Source organism: Dromiciops gliroides, chromosome 6 (genome assembly GCF_019393635.1).
Source record: "Dromiciops gliroides isolate mDroGli1 chromosome 6, mDroGli1.pri, whole genome shotgun sequence".
Lineage (NCBI taxonomy): Eukaryota > Metazoa > Chordata > Mammalia > Microbiotheria > Microbiotheriidae > Dromiciops > Dromiciops gliroides.
In genome coordinates, this window is record NC_057866.1 from 239,072,146 (window position 1) to 239,098,599 (window position 26,454).

General features: G+C 39.7%; 1 protein-coding gene across 2 annotated transcripts in view; it reads right to left on the reverse strand.

The window, feature by feature from the left end:
• The window catches only part of UNC5C (unc-5 netrin receptor C), a 428,091-nt gene that overhangs the window by 41,785 nt on the left and 359,852 nt on the right, over window positions 1–26,454 (reverse strand). For both annotated transcript variants that reach the window (XM_043972822.1, XM_043972821.1), the window contains 2 exons: window positions 14,789–14,957; window positions 5,662–5,895 (listed from right to left, as the gene is read on the reverse strand). In XM_043972822.1, the coding sequence (XP_043828757.1) occupies window positions 5,662–5,895; window positions 14,789–14,957 (403 nt within the window). The remainder of the gene's footprint in view (window positions 1–5,661; window positions 5,896–14,788; window positions 14,958–26,454) is intronic.

The following is a 26,454-nucleotide window of genomic DNA, read 5'->3' on the forward strand; positions in this document are numbered from 1 at the left end:
CTGGCCTTGTATTGTGGTAGGCACAGTGGGCATTCTAATTCAACATCGATACTCCCAAAATTGCTGAAGGCTGGTTTGAAGTTCCAGGTGAGGATTTTTCTTTTTTTTTTTCTCTCTCTCTCTAGGCTAATGTGACTAAAGGAAGAGGCTATAAGAGCTTTCTGGACCTAAGGAGGGAAGTGGGGAGAGGAGGGAAGATGTCACAGTAGTTCAAGTCTGACTGATGCTCAAGCCTCTTATTATTTTTTTGTTGCCTTTCAGGCCACATAATCACTGCGTGAAAAAATGATAATGGTGATCCTTAATACCCTTAGCTCTTAAAAAAAAAGTTAGAGTCCTTTTTTTAATCAGCTTCCAATAAATGTATAAATATGACCCTCAGAGAATGAGCTTTCCCATTAGTCTTCGGCCTCTTTCTTAGTCCAGTGCTTTTCGGAATTTCTAATAAATGCAGAAAGCACTCCTAATCCTCCAAAAAAAACCCGATGTAATAAACTCTAACGTCCTGGGAGATGTTTTACTGAGCAGCATCTGAGATGATGAAGAAAATCTGTTGGCACCAGAAAAGGTCAATGCACCGAGGAGTATACATGCCCACAGGTTGTGGGATAGTTTAAGAATGAAGTGGAACAGTTCCTTTTTTTATATTTTTATCATAAATGACACTCCTAAAAAATTGGCAATGCAGCTCATCAGTTACGCCTTTGAACTCTGCCTGGAGAGTAGGATGGATCTTTATAGGAGCCATGGACCTTAGAGTGAATTTTTGAATAATGCAGAGTACCTTCATTGCCAAATTGATATGGAGCATGTCTCATATTTTAGATGTATGCTCTACATGTTAAATGTTCACACAAGATAGTTCAATGAGAGGGCACTATGCCTCTCTGGTATATATTTTAAAACCTAATTTTGATGATTTTATTTTAATTTGTGGAAGATAAATGCAAATTGCCAGCACTGAGAAAGGCAGATGAACAGGTTTAATAAAGAAAAATAAGAGGAAGCAGTGAAAACAACCCAAGCTGTTTCTATCATGATCAACGGTTTACAAAGAGACATTTATAGATTCTCTGCCTCTGGGGAGCTGGCACTTAGCATTAAAAATACATGAATAACAAATGAGACTTCCTTGTACCTTATGGCCACAATAATGCAAAAATACCAAGATTCTTGTTATGCCATAGGTAAATACGGTAAGCAATATGCTGGAGAAACAATTAGCCTAGCATTTTGGAAGGAACAATAAGGCCAGTTTCATTTATTCTGCAAAACAGCAGCCTGTCTTCAGGTGCTTCCCCCCCTCACCCCTTTTCCCTATATCCCTGATAAAGAAAATGAAAAAGCAAATTAAAATAAGAAGCAAGAGAAACACACACATTTATCTGTATATATACACACATGTGTATGTATGTGTGTATATGTATACACAAACACATATAGAGACAGAGAGAAAGACAGAGAGAAACAGGGAGACAGAGAGAGAGAGAGAGAGAGAGAGAGAGAGAGAGAGAGAGAGAGAGGGAGAGAGAAAACAAACACAATTATGCTAATCTCAGTTAAGGAAAGGACACATCTGAGATAAATGTGGAAGAAAATTTACTATCATCAGCATATCATGTTAATTTCTTTCACTATCTTCTACATTTTCCGTGAAATTCAAGGAACATAAATAGAACCCACTGTGAGAATTAGGCACAAAGACAATAGCTCACCTACACACATACATGCTCTGTTAATGAAAGAGTTTCAGTATGCTTCTTGTGGAACATCTAATTTAAAACACATTATTTTTTTGTTATAACTCCATCACTTCCACTTCCCTTACTGCTTACAATAAAGGCAATAATGTAGCTGACGACAGATATGATAATCTGTACCCATAGTCCTTCACCTTTCCACTCAGAGGGAAGTAAATCCCAACATCAGTTCTCTGAAACCACAAGTAGGTAGCAAACATAACGTGTATTCTAGTCAGCCAATCTATGAAAGTGCATTTAAGTACCTCTGATGTTGTTTTCATTTCCATTAAAGTAACCATTCTGGATACTTTTCCATTGGTTCTGCTTTCTTTTGTTGATATACATTTCCCCACATTTCTCTATTTTTAAAAAATTTTAAGGCATGGTAATATCCCATAGCATTCACATAGTTCAAATTTTTTCTGCCATTTCCCTAACTGATGAACAACCCTCTTGTTTCAGGTTTTTCCTGCTACAAAAAAGGGCTGCTATGAATATTTTGCTATGTATGAAACCTTAGTTTCCATCATTTACATCCTTGAAGGAAGTATGTATTCAGCAGTGGTAATGGTAGGGGCAAAGGGTGCGAGCGGTTTAGTAACTTTTGTCACTTATTTCCATTTTGCTATTCAGAATGGCCGAACCAATTCACAGTTCCAGCCTGCAGTCGCTTAGTATGCCTGATGCCCCATGGGAAGAAATCCTCCAATATTAGCCATGTTCTCATGGCTAGGAGTGTGCTCTTCCCATATTCTTTTTTATTTTAATTTCATTGAACTCCTATTTTAAAAAGTTTACTAATATTCTACTATGTGCAAGATGAAGATACAGCATGATTTAGTGGATAGTGAACCAGCCGTGAAATCAGAAAAAAAAAGTTAGATTTAAGTCCCTCCTTTGTCACAAATTATTTTTTTGATCCTGTACAAGTGAATTAACCTGGGTCAGCTAGATGGTGCAGTGGATAGAGCACTGGCCCTGGATTCAGGAGTACCTGAGTTCAAATCCAGCCTCAGACACTTGACACTTACTAGCTGTGTGACCCTGGGCAAGTCACTTAACCCCAATTGCCTTGCTTAAAAAAAAACAAAAACAAAACAAAACAAAACAAGTGAATTAACCTTTGACTTTCCAAGGCAACCCTCTATGATTATATACTCCAGAGCAAATGCTAATATACATCTAGCTAAGAATTCTTGACACAAATGAAATAATAGATCCAAGTTAATGATAATAATAATAACATTCAACATATGTTAGATAATGAGGATACAAAAATTAGAAAAAGAAGTTCTAGTCTTTCCCTTCTAGGAGCCTACAATTGAATAGGAGGATGTAGAATGCATACAAGTATAACAGCATACTGTCTTGTAATCCAACATAAACTCTCTCCTGAGTTTCAGCACCACATTAATTGTTGGACATTTCTAAATGTATTTTTCAAAGGAACATCATAGTCAAGTTCAAAACAGAATTCATCATCATCTTCCCCCCCCCAAAAAAAAACCCTCCCTTCCATCTAATTTCTTTCTTTCTATTAAATGCACAGCTTTCCTTTCAGTCACTCAGAATCCCTGTCTTGGTAATGTTCTAGGCTTTTTCTCTCACTTATTACCTTCTATAATGATAATAGTAAGCACTTATATTGTGCTTTAAAGTTTGCCAAGTACTTAATATTTATTAACTCACTAGATTCTTAAAATAACCCTGGGAGGTACGTGCTATTTTTATCACCATCACATTATTGCAGAAGAAGAAACTGAGGCCCAGATAAGTTAGTGACTTGCTGAAGATCATCCAACTAGGCAGGATTTGAACTCAGAACTCCAAGTTCACCACTCTATCACTGTGTTACCTAGTGCCTCTATACAATATGTTGCCATACCTTATCAATTATACCTCCAGGACACCTCCCATATCCATCCCCTTCTTTCTACTCACACTAAAACCAATCTAATTCAGGCTCAGTCTAGATAACTTCTTGCCTAGACTATTGTAATAATCTTCTACTCTGTCTTCCTGCATCCAGTCTCTCCCCTTGCTAACCCTTCCTCCAAAGAGCTACAAAATTGGTATCCCTAGAGTAGGAATCTGGTCAAGTCATTCTCTTGCTAAAGAAACTTCAGTGTCTCCCTATTATCTTTAGTATAGAATACAAATTTGCTTCTTTGGCATTTAAATGCCTTCGCAATCTGGATCCAGCCTACATTTCTAGGCTGATTGCATCAGTCCCATCAGACGTGATCTTCCAGCCAAATTGGCCTGTCGTTCCTGTGTACATGACACCCTAATCCCCTCTTTCTGTGCCTTTGCATGTGGTTTATATTTGGAACGTAATCCTTCCCCACCTTCACTTGATAAAATCCTTTGCTTCCTTCAAAGTTCAGAACCAGATCCACTTAGTTGTGGATCCCCCGAAAGAATTTTGTACAAATTTTGATTTTTCCTTATCTCTATACATTTTGTATATGCCACTCTTTTACCCAACAAAAAAGATGTTTTGTTTATGTCTTATATTCCTAGTACTGAGCATAATAACTGATATACAGTAGGTGCTTAATGTTTGTTTATTGAATAGATGAAGGAATGAAGCATAGTACTCTCGAAGAAAATCTCAGGAGGGAGAAGGAACACTGTGTACTAGAAAGTGTATTGGAGTTGGAACTAAAGGTCTGTGTTTGAATCTAGGTTTTTCCATTTACTACCAAAGAGATTTTAGGCAAATTAGTCAAGTTCTCTGAACCTCTATTTTCCCCCTCTATAGTGGAGCCTCTGTATAAGGCAGTTGCATGAGTTGGTCCTTAGGGGCCCTTCATCTTCGAAAGACCATGAACATTTTCACCTGGGGGCTGTCTCATCTGTACAATGAACTCTACTCTGTAGAGAAGCTGGGAGAAGGGTCAGGTTTAAAGAAGATGAGAACTTCATCTCTGGACACACTGAGTTTGAGATGATGTTCCAGAGTTGTCCATCAACCCAGACATGCAGGACTGAAGGATCTTGGGGAAGAAACTAGAGCTGGAAATAGAGTTCTAGAAGACTTCTACATAGAGAAGAGATGAATAAATTCATGGGAGCAAAAAGTTTCACCAAGTGAGAGGGAAAACAAAGAGGGTTGAGAACAGCATTTTGTTTACTGAATTGAATTAAATGACACTGTCATTTAGGACACAAAAGACAATGAGTTAGCAAAAAATATTCAGACAGAAGGAAGCTGAAGCAGGGGGGAGTGGTCCCATAGAAACCAGCGGAGCAGAGGGTATTCCGGAAGGGGGAGTCCAGAGGTATAAGTGTTGCAGAAAGCTCACAGATGAGTAAGACAAAGAAAACATTATTGAAATTAGCAATTTGGAAGTCATTGAGGACTGCATGGTGCAATTAAATGCTTACCCCTGACTCACCGCAATCCTAAATCCAAATACTCATAGCTCTTCTCCTTACATTACTCCTTAAGTGCCTATGATGTGCCAGGCCAGGTGCTGAGTGGGTGCTGGCATTACAAACATAATAATTCCTATTTGCAAGGAGTTTACATTCTAATGAGAGTGTTTACTTCCCCTTTTAAATAATTACTCTCCCTCCTATATAGTAATTATTTATGTACATTTATTTAATCTTTGTATTTTGCAGTAGTTTTCTTGGTAACCCTAATATCTATCACGGCACTCACTTAACAGATCTTTTTTTTTTTTTAAGTGAGGCAATTGGGGTTAAGTGACTTGCCCAGGGTCACACAGCTAATAAGTGTTAAGTGTCTGAGGCTGGATTTGAACTCAGGTCCTCCTGAATCCAGGGCCGGTGCTTTATCCACTGCGCCACCTAGCCGCCCCTTAACAGATCTTTTTGAACTAAATAGAGTAGAATGGATTGAACAAAACAAAACAAAACTAAAGATGACTCGAATTCATTAACTACTCACCTTAAGCGCATCCTGTGTGTCATCTAGACAGTAGACTCGAATGCTGTATTCCAAAGATGAGCAAGACAGTGGCCCAAAAATGGCGAGTTTGAGGCGCTTGGCTGCGGCTTTGGTGGTGGACTGTCCAACCAAGGCATATGTGCTCAGCGTCTCTGTGAGGATGTGGCAAGCCTCGAGGTCCAGCTGAATGTAGCATGGGGTGGTAAAATTTTCCTCTCCAACCACTACCACATCCTGAGGGAGAATGAGAAAACAGGCACAGATGAGGAGAATACTGCAAACTCATGGTGCAGTTCGGAAGTCGATGTTCTAGTCTTCCTTTGGCCGTGAGAATCAGAGGAAAGCTGCAATATCCTTTGGATACTTAGACCTAAGCTCTTTGTGCTGGAAATACAAAAGAAGACTGTCCTGACCTTCAAGAAGTTTAGGTTAGAAAACACACACAGATGAGTTGCCCCCAGGAGACTGATTTTTAGTGTGGGCTGGTGGCATATTACCAGACAGATTATGAAGTACTACAGTTGGGTAGGCCCAGGTTTCCTGCTGCATGGCAGGGTAAGGTATAAAGTATGGCCTCAGGCCAGTAAAATGTAAAGGGTTAAGGGAGTTTTCAGTCAGTCGCCCACCCACACTAATCAATCAGAATAGCTCAATATAGGCTATGACACATAAACAGTGTTTGTGTGTACATGTGCATAAAATTAACTAAAAATCAGACAAAATAAAGAAGTTAATTATCTCTACCTTGATTGCTTTTTGAACCATTCTTCCAGATCCTGAGTAATTTTTAAGGTTTCTTGTTTCTTCATGAGAAGAAGTACTATTAGTTTATGGCATTGGTATGAGTTGAGTATATTTTTTCAAGAGTTGGGATTTTGAAAAATGCAAATATTGTCAGATACTTCCTTTTTATCAACTTTTTCCCTACAAACACACACACACACCCCTCCAAAACTCCATATTGCCCTTCCCAAATAATCCTGCCAACAGGATTGTAAGAGAAATAGTATATGTCAAAACTGAATGCTTTTAAACCACCTTCCATATGCTCAGAGGGATAAAGGCTCTCAATTAATTCCCCATCTGACACTTCAGACTCTGCACGTGGTGCAAGGTCTTTCAAATTACCTGGAGAAAAAAAAATGGAAATAAATGGGGGAGATGTATTGTAAAAGCAGCTGGGAGCAGGACCCAGCTCTGCAAATTCAGGTTTAATCTCAGCTGCCTTAAGCTGCATAGCAGATGATCTGTTTGAGGCTTGAAGGCTAAGCACTGGGATCCATTAGTTGTTTTTTTTTCTTTCTTTTTTTTATTAGTAAACAGGTTCAGCCCCATGACTGGAGAGAGGCACAGAAGAAACAGCCACCTCAGGTGGCTATCTGCTGTTTAGGCCATGAACATTGGTGTGGCTTTTTGGCAAGGGTAATAAGCCGATGGCAATAGAACCATCTGTTGGGGAGCTCTTCCAAAAGAGAGAGGAGTTTGTTTGTTTATTTATTTATTTCTTCATTTAGATATTTATAATTTATATTACATACATTTCCGAAAAGGATTTGAAGTTTCTTAGTAGGTATCACAGAAACTCGGTGTATTTTGAAGGTATTGAAAAGAACAATTGTTTGATGTGGGCTTTTTTTTTTTCTCAAAACATTTATATGATCCCTAAGTTTGATTCTTTAAGACATTTCATAGCACATCTTTATTCTATAGCTTTTTTCTATAGCACGGCCAAACTGTACTACAAGGTTTTCTTTGTTTTCTACCTCTGGATGGTATAAGGCAACCTACAATGTGGTGTATAATGTATGCTTGTTTCCACCTCCCACTATCTTTTTCATTCAGGCTACACTCATTCTTTCTCTCTGTATGACTCATTTCCTTTCAATATGCCTCTATCCTGTCAGCTTGGGGTTCTCCCCGATGGAATGTGGCTATAGAATCAATACTCTCAGGGTCTTAAGGGGTAACTCTCATGTGGGGATAATCATTCCTACTAATGCTGTATTTTATCGGTTCCTACTGATATATTTTCCATTAACAAATCAACCACCAATACAAATTAACATTAACCAAAACATTTACTGAAAATGGAAAACAAACATAAACTATATGCACAACATTCCATTTATAAATCCAGGCCCCACTCTCCCACTAATGCATATAGTGTCTGTGGGGATTATGGGAACATGAGCTAGTAGTCCCAGGGTAGTAACTATGGATTTAATGAATACAATTTTCCAGAGCAACTCACAAGTCTGAAACTATAGGTTTTGTTATCCTTCTTCTGTTTCAGAACCTGTCAACAAAAGTTTCTCCATGAGCATAGCTTCCCTGTAAACAAATACCTCCATTGCTAAGCTGAGCTGATCCACCCTGTGTTCAACTGACACCTCACCAGAGAGAGCATCTCACTGGATAAGCTCAGATGCTTTACTTCCTTGTTGTTCCACTGTTTATCTAAGCTTGCTCTTCAATAGCAACTATAGTATCCATCGCATCTGGGTTTAGGCTTAGGTGATGCCTTCGGCTGAAATAATGTTGTGATCTTACAGAAAAAAAAAACAAAAAACAAAAACACAAACATCAGCCTTTCTCTTAATATTGATAAAAAAGCTCTACATTTTAGCAAGATTTTTCTTTTCTACTTTTCAGCCAAAACTGGTACACTGTGAAGAAATATCTTTTATCTTATCTTCTATCTTTTCTATTCTTCTCAGCAACAAGTAGCACTAGAGAGCAAAATATATTCTGTGCAAATCCTTGTTAGAAGCCAATCATATCAATAAAATGAGCCACTTCCCTGTTGTATGCAAATTAGTCAGTGCTGTCTCAGAACACTCAACACCTGCTACAGAACACTCAGCAGCTACTTTTCTTAGAACAATAAAGTAGTCTTATGCCCCAGACAAGCTGACGTTTCAAGTGTCAACACACTCACACCTGGATTGTGCTGTTGGATTTTACTCCTTTGCTCCTATCCCCTTTCAAGGCTCAGAGAGGCTGCCATCTTCTCCATGAAGAATTTCCTGATTTTTCCATCCTCACCCTCCCACACACAATGCTCTGTTACTCCTTAAATTTTCTTTCAATTTTCGGTGTACATGCTGAATTTCCTTGGTAGAATGTAACATCTTTAAGGTTAGGGAGCATTTTAATTAACTTTGTATTCCACAGAATCTAATATAGTACCTTGGACTGAGTGGATATTTAATAAATATTGAATATCATTGAAAAATACAATGCCTGGTTCGTACAGAAAGGTACATATTTAATCTAAGTAAAAAATATTAGGAAGCAGGAGCAAGAGTAAGAATGACTGGTGACCATACTCTTTAAACAATGCCTGCATTTGAAGACACCAGGGAAGGTTTTTGTTTGTCCTTCATTCTCAAAGAGGACCACAACATAGGGGGAATGTCATGACTTGCACTAAATTGGATTTAAGTGAGGGAGGGCTGTGCAAAGTCACAACCTCACTCTCTCCTCCAGAGCCATCTGAGTCCAGGGGCAAGATATACATCAGGACAACTGGAGATGCCCCTGGATGTTTAAGGCAATTGTGGTTAAGTGACTTGCCCAGGGTCACACAGCTAGAAAGTATCTGAGGTGAGATTTTAACTCAGATCCTCCCAATTTCAGGGCCAGTGCTCACTGTGTCACCTACCTGTGCCACTAGGGAAGGAAAGAGCATGAGAAATAATGAAATTTCTATTCTTCCTGTCTCCTCCTAGTCAAAAGAATGCTGTATTTTATCAGTTCCTAGGTGGCACAGTGGATAGAGCACCGGCCCTGGAGTCAGGAGTACCTGAGTTCAAATCCGGCCTCAGACACTTAACACTTATTAGCTGTGTGACCCTGGGCAAGTCACTTAACCCCAATTGCCTCACTAAAAAAAAAAAAAAAGAATGTTTAGGAGGCAATGATATCATTTCAAGAAGTTGGGCAGAGGAGACATACCTCAGGATGCTACCGGAGGTAATGCATATTCTACACAAAATCTAGAAGGACACCTAGGGAAAAGTTGGTAGGAAGGAAAGTGCAAAGACTTCCTGCTGGATTCCTTGAGCTAGGTTTCTAGTCAGCCTAGAATGTGGAAGCATTCAAATGCTGGACTGCCTTGAACTGAGGCTCAGTTAAACCCAGTCTTAGGATCATAAAACCAGGGGCAGAAAAGACCTCAGAAGCCATCCAGTGCAATGCACCATCTTGGTCTTCTTCACCTGGCACACTCCATCTCTCATCTCTATCTCTGTGCCTTTGACCGGCTATCCTTCAGGCCTGGGGGATATCCCTTCTCATCTCCACTTCATAGATTCTGTTGCTGCCTTCTAAGCTCAGCTCAAGCATCACCGTCTACATGCGACCCTTCTTGTTTCCTCTTAGCCCGTAAAATCCTTCCCACCTCCCACATAAATCACCTTGGATTTCTTTTGTCACTAATATATGTGCATGCTCCCTCTTCTTTCAGAATATTTTTTTGAGAACAACAACTCCTGATAATGCAGTTCTCAGCACATAATAATAAGCACCAAATAAGTGCTAGTTCATTGGTAAATTGATGAGAGCCATAAAAGCTAATATGACCTTGAGCCTCATCAATAAAAATGTAGCATCCAGAACAAGGGATCCTATAGTTCCCCTGTCTTCAGCCTTTGTAATACTATGAATGGAATATTATATTAATTTCCAGAATATTGTGTCTGCTTCTAGGTACCATGTTTTAGGAAGAATTTGGACACTATTTCCAGGGGAGGATGACCTTTAGTGAGGGGACTCAAGCCCACACCATCAGGCCATTGGTTGAAAGAAGTACGTATGGCAGGATAAAGGGGGAAAATATGCAGGTAGAGTGGAATTGTTGCCTTCTGATAGTTGAAGGACTGGCATGTTAGTCTATTTTAGTATACTGATGGGACCACAGAATGCAGGAAAGAGACTAATGTATAGCAAAGCTGGAAAGGTAGGTTGGGGCCTGGTATTTAAAGGCTTTAAAAGCTGAACAGGAGAGTTTACATTTGATCCTTAATGCAAGCGGGAACAATTAGATTTTATTGAGGAGAGGAATGACATGGGCAGACACGTACTTCAGAAAAATCACTTTAGCAGCTGTGTGGAGGACAGATTAGAGTTGACCGAGACTTAAAGCAGGAAGACAAATGATGAAGTTACTGCAATAGATGAGGAGAGAGGTTATTAGGGCCTGAACTAGGGCAGTGTCCATAGCAGCAAAGAGAAGGGGGTGGCTGCAAGAGATATTTTTGTGACAGAAATGATAAAATCTGGAATTAGATTGTATATTTGAGGTCAGAAAGAGTGAAGAATCAAGGGTAAGATCAAGATTGTGACACTGGGTGTCTGGAATGATAGTAGGACACAATAGAAAAAAGGAAGTTCAGAATAGACTTTAGATAAAAAAAAATTAATACTCTCATGCACGTGCTGAGTTTGAGACGCCCATGTAATGTCCAATTGCTAATTGGACACAGTTGGAGTGCAAGCAAGAAACTAGGACTGAATATATAGAACTAGGTGTCATCTTCACAGAGATTATAATTAAATTAAGGGGACCTGATGAGATCATCCAAATGAAAGGGTGTAGTGCAAAGATAGAAGAGATCATAGTCTTGGAATAAACACCTACAATTCTCCAACAACTCCTCATATAACATAGGCTCTAGGCTCTTCATCATTTTTATTTCCCTCCTATTGATACATTCCAGCTTATTAACATCCTTTCTAAATTGTGACTTCCAGAACTGAAAATAAGTCTACGGACAAGGTATGATAAGGGCAGCACACAGTGGGTCTAACACCTCCCAACCCCTAGAAGCTATGTTCTGTCTAATGCAAACCAAAGGCACATTACCTTTTCTCTGCCACATTACACTGGTGACTCTTATTTGAGATTGTGGTCCACTAAAACTTCCAGAGGAGTTCTAGAACCAAAACACATCTGGGACAGAAACATTATACAGCAGCGATGGGGGACTTCATTTATCCAGATTTCTGCCAGAGCACATTCTCACTGCCAATAGCAGAGCAGCTAATCACTTCTTGACTTATTTTAATGATTATTTCAACTTTCAAAGGATAGAAGAACCAACAAGGGGAAATTCTGTCCTGTGTTTTATTATTAATAATAGAGAGAAACATGATGGAAACCTTTAAGGGAAAACTACCATTTTTTCCATAGGGTTTGTGAGAGAGAAGGAAGGTGTGACAACACAGTCTAAATTTTGAGAAAGCAAATTTCAAAGGGTCCCAGGGATGAATAGATGGGGTTCCAAGGATTGAAACTCTATAAGGGAGTAAGGCCAAGGAGGGATGGGAAAGTCTGAAGATAAAAAGGGAAATAATTCCAATAGGGAGGAAAAAGAAAAATTGTCTCAAGGGTCCATTGTGGATATTCAAAAGAAACTCATGAATGAACTTAGACTTGATATATACACACATGCATACATGTGTACATATATGTAAGTGCATGTGCACATGTGGGTATATGTATGTGTATATGTATAACACATACATATATGCATATACACACTAACTTTATATATATATATTTCTAAGAGAACTGGAGAATGTGATAACTGAGCTACTGTTAGCAATATTTAAAAGCTTAAGGACAACATAAGAGGTATGGATGGAGGTCAGATGTTTTACTGTTTTTCATAAAAATGGAAAAAATAGTTCACAAACTGTAGGCCAGTGTGCTTGACTTCAGTTCTTTGGAAAATTCTAGACAAGATCACTAATGAGATGGTTAGTAAAGAAAAATCTAGAAAATTAAAAACAGGTAACCTTTCCTTTTTAATAGGGTATAAATAGAGTTTATCTAGGACTTTGTAAAGTGTTTGATAACATCTCATCTATTATTGTAGAAATTTAGACTAGACAAACTGGTTGAATGGTTCAAGAACTTGAAAGAAGCCTTACTGGTGAGGTGTCCTGGACAGCTGAGACTTATCTTCACATCACATGTTCTTGGCTTGTGCTGTTTGTTGTTATTGGTTGTTGTTTGTTTTTGCTAAACAAAGTTTTTAGTAATGACATGGATAAAGGCACAGGCATCTTGTATATTCTGATTTGAATACAGCATTAAGCTATAAAGGACAGTTAAAATGCTGGATGAGAAAGTCAAGAGCCAATAGATGTTATCATGTTAGACCACTAGACTGAATCTAATAAGATCAAATTCAATAGAGATAAATGTTAACTCTTGCTCTGGGGTACCAAAAATCAATTTTAGAAGTATTGGGAGAGGAATTCGGCAATTTGTCTGAAAGAGATCTGGGGGATTTAGCTAACTGTAAATGCAATATGACATGGCAGTGTGATATAAGTCAAAAACAAAAGAAACCAATCAAACCAAGATGTGTTCTTGTGCTATGGGTTTAGAGAGGCCACCATTCCAAGGTTGGAGAGGGGATTTGAATGCAATACTCAGCAGATGTCCCGTCTCCTCTAGAATTAAACTTCTTAAACTGTGGTTTGTCGCCTCATATGGAGTCATGTAACTGGATGTGGGAGTCCCAAAAAATTTGGCAACAGTACAAGTTTATCTATGCCTATTTTATATACCTATATACCTGGGGTTGTGAAAAATTTCTCAGGTGAGAAGGGGTCGTGAGTGGAAAAGGTTTAAGAAGCCCTGATCTAAAGCAAGGGTATCAAACTCCAATAAAAACAGGAGCTACTAAATGATATATAAGGATCCTTGAGGGACACATTGATTTGGAAAAATACATATTATGATTATCTATGTTCAACTGATTTTATTCATTTTATTAAATATTTCCTGATCATAGTTCAATCTGGCTCAGGTTGTGCTGTCTCGGTGTATTTGGTGCCTCTGACTTAGTGAAGAGAGATCTAGATTTGAAACCAAGAAAACCTGTATTCAAGTCCTGATTCGGACACACACTGGCTGTGTGACTCTGGACAGGTAAATCTCAGTTTTCCTGCCAACCCTGTAGGAATATAAATTGCATAAGGTGCTGTCCTTTATTGGTAGAGATAATTTCATTACCTATAAGAATGAAGTCAGGTCCTTATCCTCTATATTATTAAACCTATTATTAAAATGTAAAATTTGGAGAGCAACTAGGTGGCACAATGGATAAAGCACCAGCCTTGAATTCAGGAGGACCTGAGTTCAAATCTGGTCTCAGACACTTGACACTGGGTGGCCCTGAGCAAGTCACTTAACTCTCATTGCCTCACCAAAAAAAAAATTAATAAATAAACAAACAAACAAATAAAATCCATTATTAATCTATATAAATACTTCTAATGTAAATCAAGTGAGGATCATGTGAGATATATGAAAAGCACTTAGCACAGAAACTGCATATAGTAGTCACTTACAGAATGTTTGTTCTCTTCCTTTTCTTCTTCTTTCTTCCCTAAATATTTAGAATAAAGTTCAAAACTTACCATGATAAAAATCACTCAAGAAAATTTGGATACCAGAGATTTTCTGTTACCCTGAGTGATGAAGGAAAAAAAATCATCTATTTCTGTTTTTGGTTGTCCCTTCTCAAAATGATACCATATGATTTCCCTCTATATTGAAATTGGATTTCAGGATTGATACTTTCAAAGTGTTCAATATTCTTTGTATTATTTTTCTCCTTCTAATTTCTTTCTTCTATTCATATATAAATGCATCATAAGTAATGCAAAGGTAACTTTCTACTATGTGCTATTCAGGTCAAAGGGAATGAGTCTCAGATCCCCATAATCTCTTGGCCTGTGCCTGACCTCAAAGAGAGTTGCATTATCCTCATGAAGTAGACTGAGAAAATGACAACCATGTGAGACCACTAGGCAAAGGTATCACTCACCATCCCTCCTATTGAAAAAAGCCTAGATGTCAATTTACCACACTGGCCCCCAGGCCTAATGTCAAAGAAGATGGACACAATAAGCCAGTGATTCAATGCCCTGTTCATTTAGACTGGGGTGAGGCATAAGTAACATGTCATTTCAGAATACAATTTTTCTTCAAGTAAATTGTCCCTTTTTTGGCCTTAAGAATGAAATAAATAGTTCCACCAGACACTCCCTGGGAACTTTGCTCATCTGGGCACCATGGAGAAACTCTCTGGGGTCAGTCAGAACTCACCTCCCAGTGCCCCTGTGGAGTCTGAGTCTTCAGCTGGATCTTCCAATCCTCTGTTTCAGGCTCTGCACAGTGATGCATGGTAAGAATAACAGGTCGAGTCAACAGGGCTCCAGGAGGCCCACAGCTCACCACTGGGGTCAAAAGGGTCTGATTGTCTTCTACTGGGGGCCTGGTAGGACAGAAGAAATGTGAATGAGGGGAAGGAAATGCAAAAAGAAGAGGCCCTTTGAAGGGCACTCTTGCATTTGCAACAATACAGTTCAAACTTTTCCTTTTTTCTTCTTTTCTTGGTGAAACATCCCCCAGACCCCCAAATTGTTTGTGGCAATTTGAGGCAGCTGTGGGTAAGACAGTCAGCCAGCATTTATTAGGCAACTACCATGTGCCAGGCATTGTGCTAAGCCCTTGGGATACAAAGAAAGGCAAAAGAGAAAAGAAAAACAAACCACCAGACCCTGCTCTCAAGGAACTCACAGTCTAATGAAAGAAAGTGAAAATAGTACTGGTCTGAGACTTGGGAGAGGCTAGGTCAAGGCACTCCTCTGTCACTAAGTGACACTATGCAAGTCACTTATCCTCTTGGGGCACAGATATCCTTATCTCTTAAATGAGGAGGTTGGAATGGTTGACCTTTAAGGTCCCTTCTAGCTCTAATGATCTGTGATTAATAATAATGATAATAATTAGCATTTATGTAGTGCCTACTATGTGCCAGGCACTGTGCTAAGTGCTTTACAAATATTATCTCACTTGATTCTTTTAACACTTGTGTGAGGTAAATATTATTATGACTCCTTTTTAACAATTGAGGAGACTGAGGCAGATAGAGGTTAAGTGACTTCTCCAGGGTCACACATCTAGTAAAGTGTCTGATACCAAATTTGAACTCAGGTCTCCCTTCCAATGGGCTCAGAGCTTTATCCCACAGTACTACCTACCTGCCTATATGATGAAGTTGAAAGTCTATGGAAAGATGTTCTTTTGGCAACATGTTGGTTCATTGTGGGAAGTGTGTGTTTCTCAGGACCTTTTTAACCGCCTCGTCCAAAGTTAAAGCTCTAGAGGCAGAGACCTAACCTCTCTGTTACACAAGACGGGATGTGAAGGAACATTGAACATACTACAGCTTGAACCTGACCTTGCTGATGAGGGCCCTGCACTTGTCCCTAGCATCTTATATGTACGTATTCATGGCTTGATTTTATATGCCTCCAAGAGATATAGGCCAGAATGAAGACCTCTTATGACCCTCATTCCCCAATTCTTCCCACTTCCTAAGCAATTTCCCTGGGATAAGTCACACCTGTGGGAAAGCATGTTAACCCTTTCTGATCTCCCCATGACTGGATTCATGTGGATGCTTGACAGGGACTTTGCCTAACTATATTTCATGTTCTTTCAGCAGTCAACAAGTTTCCTGGGCATATGAGTTGCTCAGGGTCATAGATTGAAACTCAACCTAGTTGTTTTTTTTTTTTCTGACCCAGAGGTGACCTCTCTATTCACTATACCATACTGAGATGAGGGACTAGAAGGCTGAAGAGGATATGTGACTTGTCTAAGGTCATACATGAGATTGATCAGCTAGAGCTTGGATCTCTGATTCCACTGGTGTAGGCAGCTTGCAGTGAGAATATCATCTCCCAATGCAGCCTGGTACCTACTTTGTACCTTATATTGTTAGAGTGATGTTTGGAGCCCTGAGAGGTTAAGTCCAAAGTCACACATAAGTATGTGTGAGATGAGGCCTTATTGCCCAAATATTGGCTCCAAATTCAGCCATGATTAAAATTCAGGTTTCTTCCTTACTACAAGTCCGGTATTCTTCCCAGTATACCAAATACTTGTTACTTAGGAAAGTCTCGAATTCTAGAACCCTAGCATTTTAGACTTGGAAGGAATCTCAGACATCATCTGGTCCAACTTCTCACTCAATGAACAAGTTCCTCTATAAAATTCTCATCATGTTTCTTATCATTTGGCCTTTTCTCACAGATGTCTTGTCCTGGAGAGCTTATTAATTCAAAAGGCAGCCCAATTCATTTCTGAACATGTCTACTTGTGAGGAAAGTTCATCTTCTTCTGGACCCCAAATCTGTCTCCTTGTGACTTCCACCCATAGTTCCTAGCTTTATCCTATGGGGCAAGATAGAAAACCCCCCCACCAAAAACCAAATCCTCATTCCCTGTGGTAGTCCTTCATATTCTGAAGGCATTGTTTCTGAAACTTCACCATCCCAGTTGCCCATTGCCCTCTGCTGTATGTGGTCATCTTCTCTCTCCTAATACAGGGTCTAAAACTAAACCTAGCATTTTACATGTGGTCTGATTGATGAAGCTTGAGATTCTATCATCTTTTTAAAAGCCAAATTATGGTCAAACCTTTTTTTGTGGGGCAATGAGGGTTAAATGACTTGCTCAGGGTCACACAAGCTATTAAGTGTCAAGTGTCTGAGGTCAGATTTGAACTCGGGTCCTCCTGAATCCAGGGCCAGTGCTTTATCCACTGCACCACCTAGCTGCCCCTAGTCATATCTTTTTAAAAGCCAGTTTATAGTCTTATCTCTTACATTGTACCCAATGTTTTGAGCACCTTTTCATGGGCATTGTTTTTGTTGAATCCCCCTTTTCCTGATATTTGTTTTATTCTCACCTCAGGTTAAGGGTGAAAGCAAGAAGAGAGAGATACCTTTTTTGTTGTTGTTTGTTTGGTGAGGCAATTGGGGTTAAGTGACTTGCCCAGGGTCACATAGCTAGTAAGTGTTAAGTGTCTGTGGCTGGATTTGAACTCAGGTACTCCTGAATCCAGGGAAGGTACTTTATCCACTGTGCCATCTAGCTGCTCCAAGAGATACATTTAGGGTACAGTAACTCTGAGCTTTAGTTCTAGTACAATATAAACCCTCTGACAAAATTATGGGTAAAAGAAAGTGCTTCTAATGTGACCTGTTGCTTTTAGATGCATTTGCTAAGTATAGAATTATTCGCAATTCAAATTTTTTAAACATAAAAAAGCCAAAAGCAAAATTTCAATCCTATTTTTTCCTGCTCCGAGAAGTAAGGCATAAAAGCATGATTCAGTGCTATTCATCCTGAGAACTGTATTCACAAGAGGAAGAAAGAGCTGTGGAAAACGTGAGTGCGGGCTTTACAGAGCAAACACCAGGGGATCCATGCCACCATTCTGTTAAAAATGACAATGCCATCTTTTAGGCTCACTTTGGCTCATCTACAATTTAGTAATGTGTCTTAGAGCACATTTTGTAAAGATAAGGGTCATCTTGGCAATATTCACTGTGCCACATTTAATGAAGTTCTCCTATCTCTTCTGAGAATCCCACAGCTAATTAGGGTTAGGAGGGGGAACAGAACTCTAGTTTTTTGACCCACAGAGCAGGTATCTCTCTATTGCATTGTCTCTCTGTCATGCACCGAAAGCATTTTTGTGTTCATGTCCTCTTTAGAAATTAGTTATCTTATGACAGAATCACTACAAATGGGTTTAGGTTTATTCAATATCCTATCAGAAAAATTTACATTTTGGGGTAATTAGCTACTTTATGGGAATAACTGTAGACAAATTCCCATCCTAGAGTGTCAGATGGGCAGCTAGGTGGTATAGTGGATAGAATGTCAGATCTGGAGTCAGAAAGACATCTTCCTGAATTCAAATCTGGCCTCAGACACTGGGTAAGTCACTTCACACTGTTTGCCTCAGTTCCTCATCTGTACAATGAGCTGGAGAAGGAAATGGAAACAGCAAACCACTCCAGTGTTTTTGCCAAGACAACCCCAAATGGGGTCACAACTGAAATGCTTGGACAGCAGAGTGTCAGGTGAGAGATAGAAATGGAGACATTCATCTCACACTCTCCACTTCCTGTGAATGTGCAAGTCCTTCCCTTTGTCTCCTCTTTAAACCCTCACCCAACCTTGGGCAGTACAAATAACTATGGGGCAGCTGGCTGGATGGTAAGAAAATCCAGCATTGAGGACGTCCTTCCCCTTACCTCTACTTTTCCTTTCTCCTAACTTCAAGCCATTCAGCCCCCATCTGGCAGAGAGGTGGAAGAGGAGCAAGATGACCCAAACCACTTGGAAGAGCTGGTTGACATTAACTCTGATTCTTTTGATGAGAAGGAGGACCTTCTACTAGAACCTATCATTTGCCCTGCCATTGCCCTCGCCACATCCTCCAAACTTCCAGCTACTGTCAACTGGCCTGCTTGCTGATCTACCCTATTTATACCTGGGCCTTACCATTCGTTCTTACACTAATTCTTTCCAGTATGATCATGAGATCTATAGCCTCTAGGAACAAGAATAGGACAAGAAATATCTCTGTTTCTATGGATTTGTGCCTTTCAAGAGAAAAACTTCTAATGATGCACATTTCCCCAGAACATAGGGAACAAAGGACTTGATTTGGAATCAAGGCAAGTTGCCAACATAATTATTCATTATCTACCATGCCAGCCAGGCACTGTGCTAAATGCCAAGGATAAAAAGAAAGGCAAAAACTAGTCCTTGCTCTCCAGGAACTTCTAGTTTAATGGACTCTGATTCAAATTTGTTCTCAAGCCAACCAACTGTTTTTGAGCAATTATCTAACCTCTCAGAGCTTTGGTTTTCTCATGTATAAAATGGATTTCATCATAACAAAACATATCATCTATCCCACAGGGCTATTCTGAGATAAGTGATATGGACATTATTATTATTATGGAGCATTGTTATTATTATTATTATTTATTATTAAGATGAGTATCCCAGGGTGGAGCTAGGTGGTGCAGTGGATAAAGCACCAGCCTTGGATTCAGGAGGACCTGAGTTCAAATCCAGCCTCAGACATTTGACACTTACTAGCTGTCTGACCCTGGGCAAGTCACTTAACCCCAATTGCCTCACCAAAAAAAAAAAAAAAAAGATGAGTATCCAACAAATCTCTATTTTCCAATCAGAAGGTATGTTCACTGAAAGCATTTCTTCTTTTCTCTTATTCTTGTCCCCATCTGAACAAGTGCCAAGGAAAGAGGCCATAACAGGGCCTTCCATGTGAACCCACATCTTCTAGCTTCCACAAAGGAAATGCAGATACATTCCAAGGTTTGCTCTTCTGTCTACTGAGACATGTAAGTCAGGTGGCCAGTGAAGTCCTCTTGGTACTAAATGCTTCTCAGGATCAAATCTTATCTCTAGAAATAAAGGTAACTGTTTCTCTTTGGGCAAATCCTCCATGCCTTAGCCAAGACCTTGAGGAGTGGATGGATCTTGGGTCTAACTGACACCAGAAAAGAAAGAAAAAAGAACGATGGACCTGCCTATTCTTCACTTCTCCTGCCATAAGATGTGAGAGCTCTAATAGACACTGCCCCTTGTTTTACACTGAAGATGAAAAAAGAACATTTCACGGGAGCAAACATAAGCCTTTTAGTGCATTTTATGTTGTTCAAATTTAGGGCAGAAATAATGTTTTAGAAAAAAACACTATTATTTCCTTAGACAAGCTACTGTTTGTGTATGAGGAAAAAAATACCACCTGGGGATAAACTGTTCTGGGTCATACAAACTAGAAATACTGCTATCTATATTTGAAAGGACAAAAAAAAGGTTTTCTGCCACTGCAGAACAAAACTAAAAATGAAGGCTTTGTCAAGGAGGAGAAAGGGAGAGAAAACTTTGGGTACATGGTCATTACCTGCTTCTGTGTTTGTCAATCAAGCTGCAGATAACACTGTTCGATGCAGCAAAATGGGTTGCCTTTTTCCTTCAGAAGACTAATGATAATTGCATCCTAGGTCTTAGAATGTCTACAGCTTCTTCCATCTAGAGATCTCAAAGTACTTTGCAATCATTAATCAATCAGATCACACTGAACCTTTCTGAAGCTGGGACTCTTTGGCCCATTTCTTCTGGGAGCAAAACAAGACAGAGACTACCAAAAGTGATTTGTTACAGGAAACACTGCAACAAGGCCCCTGAAACCTTTATATTTTGGAGCCTTTTGCTTGATTTTCTTTCTTTCTTTCTTTCTTTCTTTCTTTCTTTCTTTCTTTCTTTCTTTCTTTCTTTCTTTCTTTCTTTCTTTCTTTCTTTCTATCTTTCTTTCTTTCTTTCTTTCTTTCTATCTTTCTTTTTGCAGGGCAATGAGGGTTAAGTGACTTGCCCCGGGTACCACAGCTAGTTAAATGTCAAATGTCTGAGGCTGGATTTGAACTCAGGGAGTCCTGAATCCAGGGCCGATGCTTTATCCACTGCGCCACCTAGCTGCCCCGCTTTTGCTTGATTTTCAAAGTCAAAATTCTCTTTAAAAAAAAAAAATGTTTAGCCATCTCGAAAATGAGCACAGATCAAAAAGGAGCAAAGTTATTATATATGATCTCGTTTTATCCTATCCATGATTTTTAAAGTCTAGGGTCAGAACATAGTAAATATGTTAAAGACAAAGGGGGTGCATGTGTTTTATAAGATCCTTGAAGGCAGCGACTGTTTTTGGTTCAGTGCCTGACTCATGGTCTTTTCTCCAATTTCTGTCCTCATACTAGGGGACTCGAACATATATATTAATTCTCTCAAACTCCCTATCTTTCTAATTCTTTAACTTGTTCATTTTCTATGACCTTCTCCTAAGCTTTCCCTAAAGCTACAGACAGATAGTTATACCCTTGATCTTGCCATATTCCACAAATGTTCCACATGCATGTTGATGAACTCTGACATTCCTTTATCTGATCATAATCTTTTGCCATTCCACTTCACCCTCTGCCTTGCAACTCCAAACCCTATTCTTCAACATCACTGTGACCTCCAAATACTTTCCCAACATTTTTACACTGGCTACACTCTGATCCCTGAGTGAACCAGCTCAACTATATTCTGTTGTCAGTGGTTGAGTCCTTTGTCCCTTTATCCTGTCAAAGATCTTGCTCTGTCAAAGCCAAGCCTTGGATCATTCACACCATTACTTCACTGCTTTCATTCATATGCTGCTGAATAAAGAAAATCACAAAGCCATGTTAACTGGGTCCATGATAAATTTTATGACATAATCTGAACTGGGCCCCCACTGCAAAAGATAATGCTTTTACACTTCCTAATTGATTCCCTATCTCACTCACCACAGAGGCTTCGACAGACCTTGTTATCCCTTCTCAAACCTTTCACAGCTCTGGCTCAACACCTCTTCTCCTGAGAATCTTGCCTGATATCTCATTGAAAAGATTGAAAGGGGCAGCAGATAGAGCACTGGCCCTGGAGTCAGGAGGACCTGAGTTCAAATCCGGCCTCAGACACTTAACACTTACTGGCTGTGTGACCCTGGGCAAGTCACTTAGTCACAACTCCAATTGCCTCACCAAAAAAAAGAAAAAAGAAAAGATTGAGGGCATTTGCAGGAAACTCCCTCTTCTCTGTTATTCCTTATTTCACATCACCGATTTGTCTTCTGCTATGATCTCTTGCCTCACCCTTGTTTCAAGTGGAGAGTGGTCTTCTTCCTACCAAGGCAAACCTTCCTACCTGCACAAGTGATGCCATTCCAGTCTGTTTTCTCCAGCAGATCACCCCCTCTATCATACCTAGTGTCACTATTTTTCAATCACTCCATGTGTACTGGCTGCTTCCCTCCCATCTACAAATACACTCATGTCTCTACCTCATTCACAAAAGAAACCTTCTTTAATTTGTCCATCTCTGCTAGCTTTCATCCCATATCTTTCTTGTATTTTGTGGTTAAACTCCTCAAGAAGGCTATCTATAATAGATGCCCTCAATTCATTTCTTTTTACTCTCTTCTTAAATCTCTATAGTTTGGCTTTTGACCTCATCATTCAATCAAAACTTCCCTTTCTAAAGCTAATACTACAAAGATACTACAAAGATATTCTTGGGGTCATTGTTAGCCATCTTGATTTTTGTCTCATCATTGGACTGCAATGAAGCTGATGACTTCGAGCAGCTCTGCTTCACTTAAATCCAATTCATGCTGAAGTGCTGACATCACCCTGGTGATGTCATTGGTCCTCTTTGAGAATTAAGAAGGAACAAAAACCAACTGCCAAATTTAATGGCCTTCCCACCCTTCTTCTTCTTAATCTCTCTGTAGCCTCTGACAGTGCAGATTACTCTCTTTTCCTTTATATTCTCTCCTCTCCATGTTTCTGTGCTGTTGCTCTCTCCTGGTTCTCCTCTTTACTTATCTGACCTCTCCTTTTCTGTCTTTTTTGCTGGATCTTTATGATCTTCATCCAAGTGATGCCCATCAGTCATAGGTGCCCCCAGAGTCTTGGTCCTAAGCTCCCCTCTCCATTTCCTCTCTACTACTTCACTCACTGATTTCATCAAGTCCCATGATTTCAATGATCATCTCTATGCTGATGACGCTCTGATCTATTTGACCAGCCTTAACCTTCATGCCGACATCCAATCTAACATCTCCAGTTGCCTTTCAGACAGACATCTCAAACTGGATGTCCTGCATATAACTTGAATTCAGCATGTCTAAAATTGAACTCATCACTCACCCCCAAACTTCCCTATTACTGTTGAGGGTAACACCATCCTCCCAGTCCCTCAGGCTTACAATCTAGGTGTCATCCTAGCCTCCCCACTCCCACACATTGCCAATATCCTGTAGTTACTACCCTTTAACACCTCACCTATATATTTCCTTCTCTCCTCTGACCCAGCTGCCACTCTGATACAAGCCTTCATCATCTAATTCCTGGGCTATTGCAATAACCTGCTGGTTGGTCTCCTACCACTCCTACCACTCCAATCCATCTTCCACTTAGCTGTCTAAGTGATCTTCCTAAAGTGCAGGTCTGACTATATTACACACACACACACACACACACACACACACACAGGTGTGCACATGTGCATGCATAATTTATACATTGCAAATTACAAATACACACACCCTACAAATTAAAATTCTGTGGCTCCCTGTTATTTCCAGGATTAAATATAAAATCTTCTGACTTTTGAAGTCCTTTATAACATGACCCCTTGCTACCTTTCTTGTTTTTGACCATTTTACTCTTATATCTAGTAAGTATCTGATAATGGATTTGAACTCAGGTCCTTGTGACTTCAGGGATGGTGTTCTATTCACTCTACCACCCAGCTCCACACACACATTTGAGCAACTTTGACTCGTTTAAATTCAATTCATGCTCAAGTACAGACATCACCCTTGTGATGTCATTGGTCTTTTTCAAGGATAAAGAAGTAACAGTGATCGGGTGATATTGGCCTTTTTGCTGTTTGTTCCATATGACACTCTATTTCCCAAATGAGTGCTTTCATTGGCAGTCCCTCATGCCTTGGATTCTCTCCTTATTTATCTCTGCCTACTTCCTTCCCTGGCTTCCTTCAGGTGTCATCTTAAGGTTTGCCCTCTGTAAGAAACCTTTCTGAGTCCCTCTGAGACTATTCCCAGATTAGCCTAGATTTATCTTGTTTATAAATGGTTGTTTTCATGTTGTCTCCATCATTAGACTGTAAGCTCTTTGAGGGCAGGGACTGTGTTTTGCCTTTCTTTGTATCCCCAAAATTTGGTGCAGAGCTGACTCTACTTTTGGGTGACATAGATGGACATCTTTTTGGGATATATATATGTGTGTGTGTGTGTGTGTGTGTGTGTGTGTGTGTGTGTGTGTGTGTGTGTGAAAACCCAAAGACCAAGGCCCAGGCTACATCATGTCAGAGAGGTAATATAGTGTTGTGAAAAGAATATTCGAGTTGGACTTGGGAGAACTGAGTTTGAATCCTAGCTCTGATAGTAATCATGTGATTCTGGGTAATTCACTTAAGTTCTTGCAGCCTCAGTTTCCTAACCTTTACAATGAATGAATGAATGAGTTAAAAAGCATTTATTAATCATTTACTTCGTGCTAAACACCATGGTGATAAAAACACCTTTTCTACTTCCCTTTCAGAACTGTTGTGAATAAAAGTGCTTTGTAAAGCTTTATATAGGTGATTTAGTATTACCAGGCGGTACATATTCACAGTTCTATTAATAGACATCAACAAGACGCCTATTAACCCAATTTTTTTTAACAGAGTAGAGCCCTAAAAATGTTTATTGTTAGTTTGTCAAATTGTCTAGGCAACAATCTGGGTCCTGAGGAACAATATACAGGTCAGATAGGTTTCAATGGCAGAAGGAGAGTATGGTGGGAAAAACTCCAGAGAATGTGTAGTGTTAATGGATGAAGAGATGATTCATTTTGACCTTTAAACCTATAATGGGACCATGCTTCTCCCTGGGGTTAGACCACATGGACTTTATGGTTGGTTAGCCCAACAATTTATCGTCCAATTCTTCTCTTTAAGCAGCTCTCACAGCCTCCTGTCTACTTGAAGACAATTTGCTAAATTCTAGATCACTCTTAGGAGTTACAGTAATAGACAAATAAAGGAAAAAAATATGAGAGAGGAGTTATTTAGCACAGTGTCTGGAACATAGTAGGGGGCTTAATGAATGTTTCCTTGATTGATTAGTACCAACAAGGTGGTAAACACCATAAGGACGAAGATCTATAAAGAGTGTCTGGTCCCAAAGAAGCAAAGGATTAATTCCTGTTCAGAACTTCCTTTTATTTTAGATGGCTCATTAACATACAATAGTCTATTAGTTATCTGGTAATAGTCTGTCAAAGCATTCTGTGCTCACTCCTTCTCTGTGGTAGAAACACCGAAGGGAGGAGACCTAGTTCAATTAACCTTTTTCCAAATTACTTACATACAAGTCCTATGAAAGTTTCTACCCATTTAATAGGCTCAAAAATGGCTCCTCCCTCCCTGCAGGTTTGCTCAGGTCAGGTAACTGGAATGAAAAAGGGGTCATGAGGACTCTATATAAGTAGAGAAAGTCAGGGTGATGAAATGGATAAGCAGGGGATCTGGGGTGTACAGCCTCTGTTGTGGCAGCAATATGAAGAACACTCATTTTGGGTTCAGAAGACCCTGGTTCAAATCCTGCCTTGGGAAGCTTTCTCTCTGTGTGACTTTGGGCAAGTCATCTCCTTCATTTGCCTTGCCCTAGTTTGCTCAACTGTAACATGGATGGCTGGAGTGAACAGTCTCTATTGCTCCTTCAAGTTCTGGATTTGTGACCAAGATCAAGTTCTGGATCTGAGATCCAGTCCCAATTTCACTACTATCTCCATGACCTGGGTCCTGTCACTTAATTGTGAGATACCTCATTTTTCTTATCTGTAGAGTTGTGGGAGCCAGGCTGGGATAGACTAACTCTGCAGACCTTGTCCTGCTAACCACACTTGATGACTCTAAAACCTTGCCAGATCTTCTATGACTTTGTCTCTCCTCTGGACACAAAGGACATGGCCCCTCATGACCACTTAACCAAACAACTCAGTCAGGCCTCACGGATGCCCACATTTCAACTGCTTCAAGGCTGTGTCTGGCCAAAGAAGAGAATCTTGAAGGTTTCTTTGACTGTGGACTACACTTACTATGGGTGGACCTGGGGCTGGGGAAGAGAGGAAAGGGAGGAGGGCACGAGGGAGTACAAAGCTACTGAGACTAGGATGAAGAATCATCTCTCCATTCAAATTTATCCATCTCTGGTAATGAAACTTTCAATATGTGAATACAGAAAGATCTGAGATCTTCTCAGCTTAAAAAACTTCAGCTGT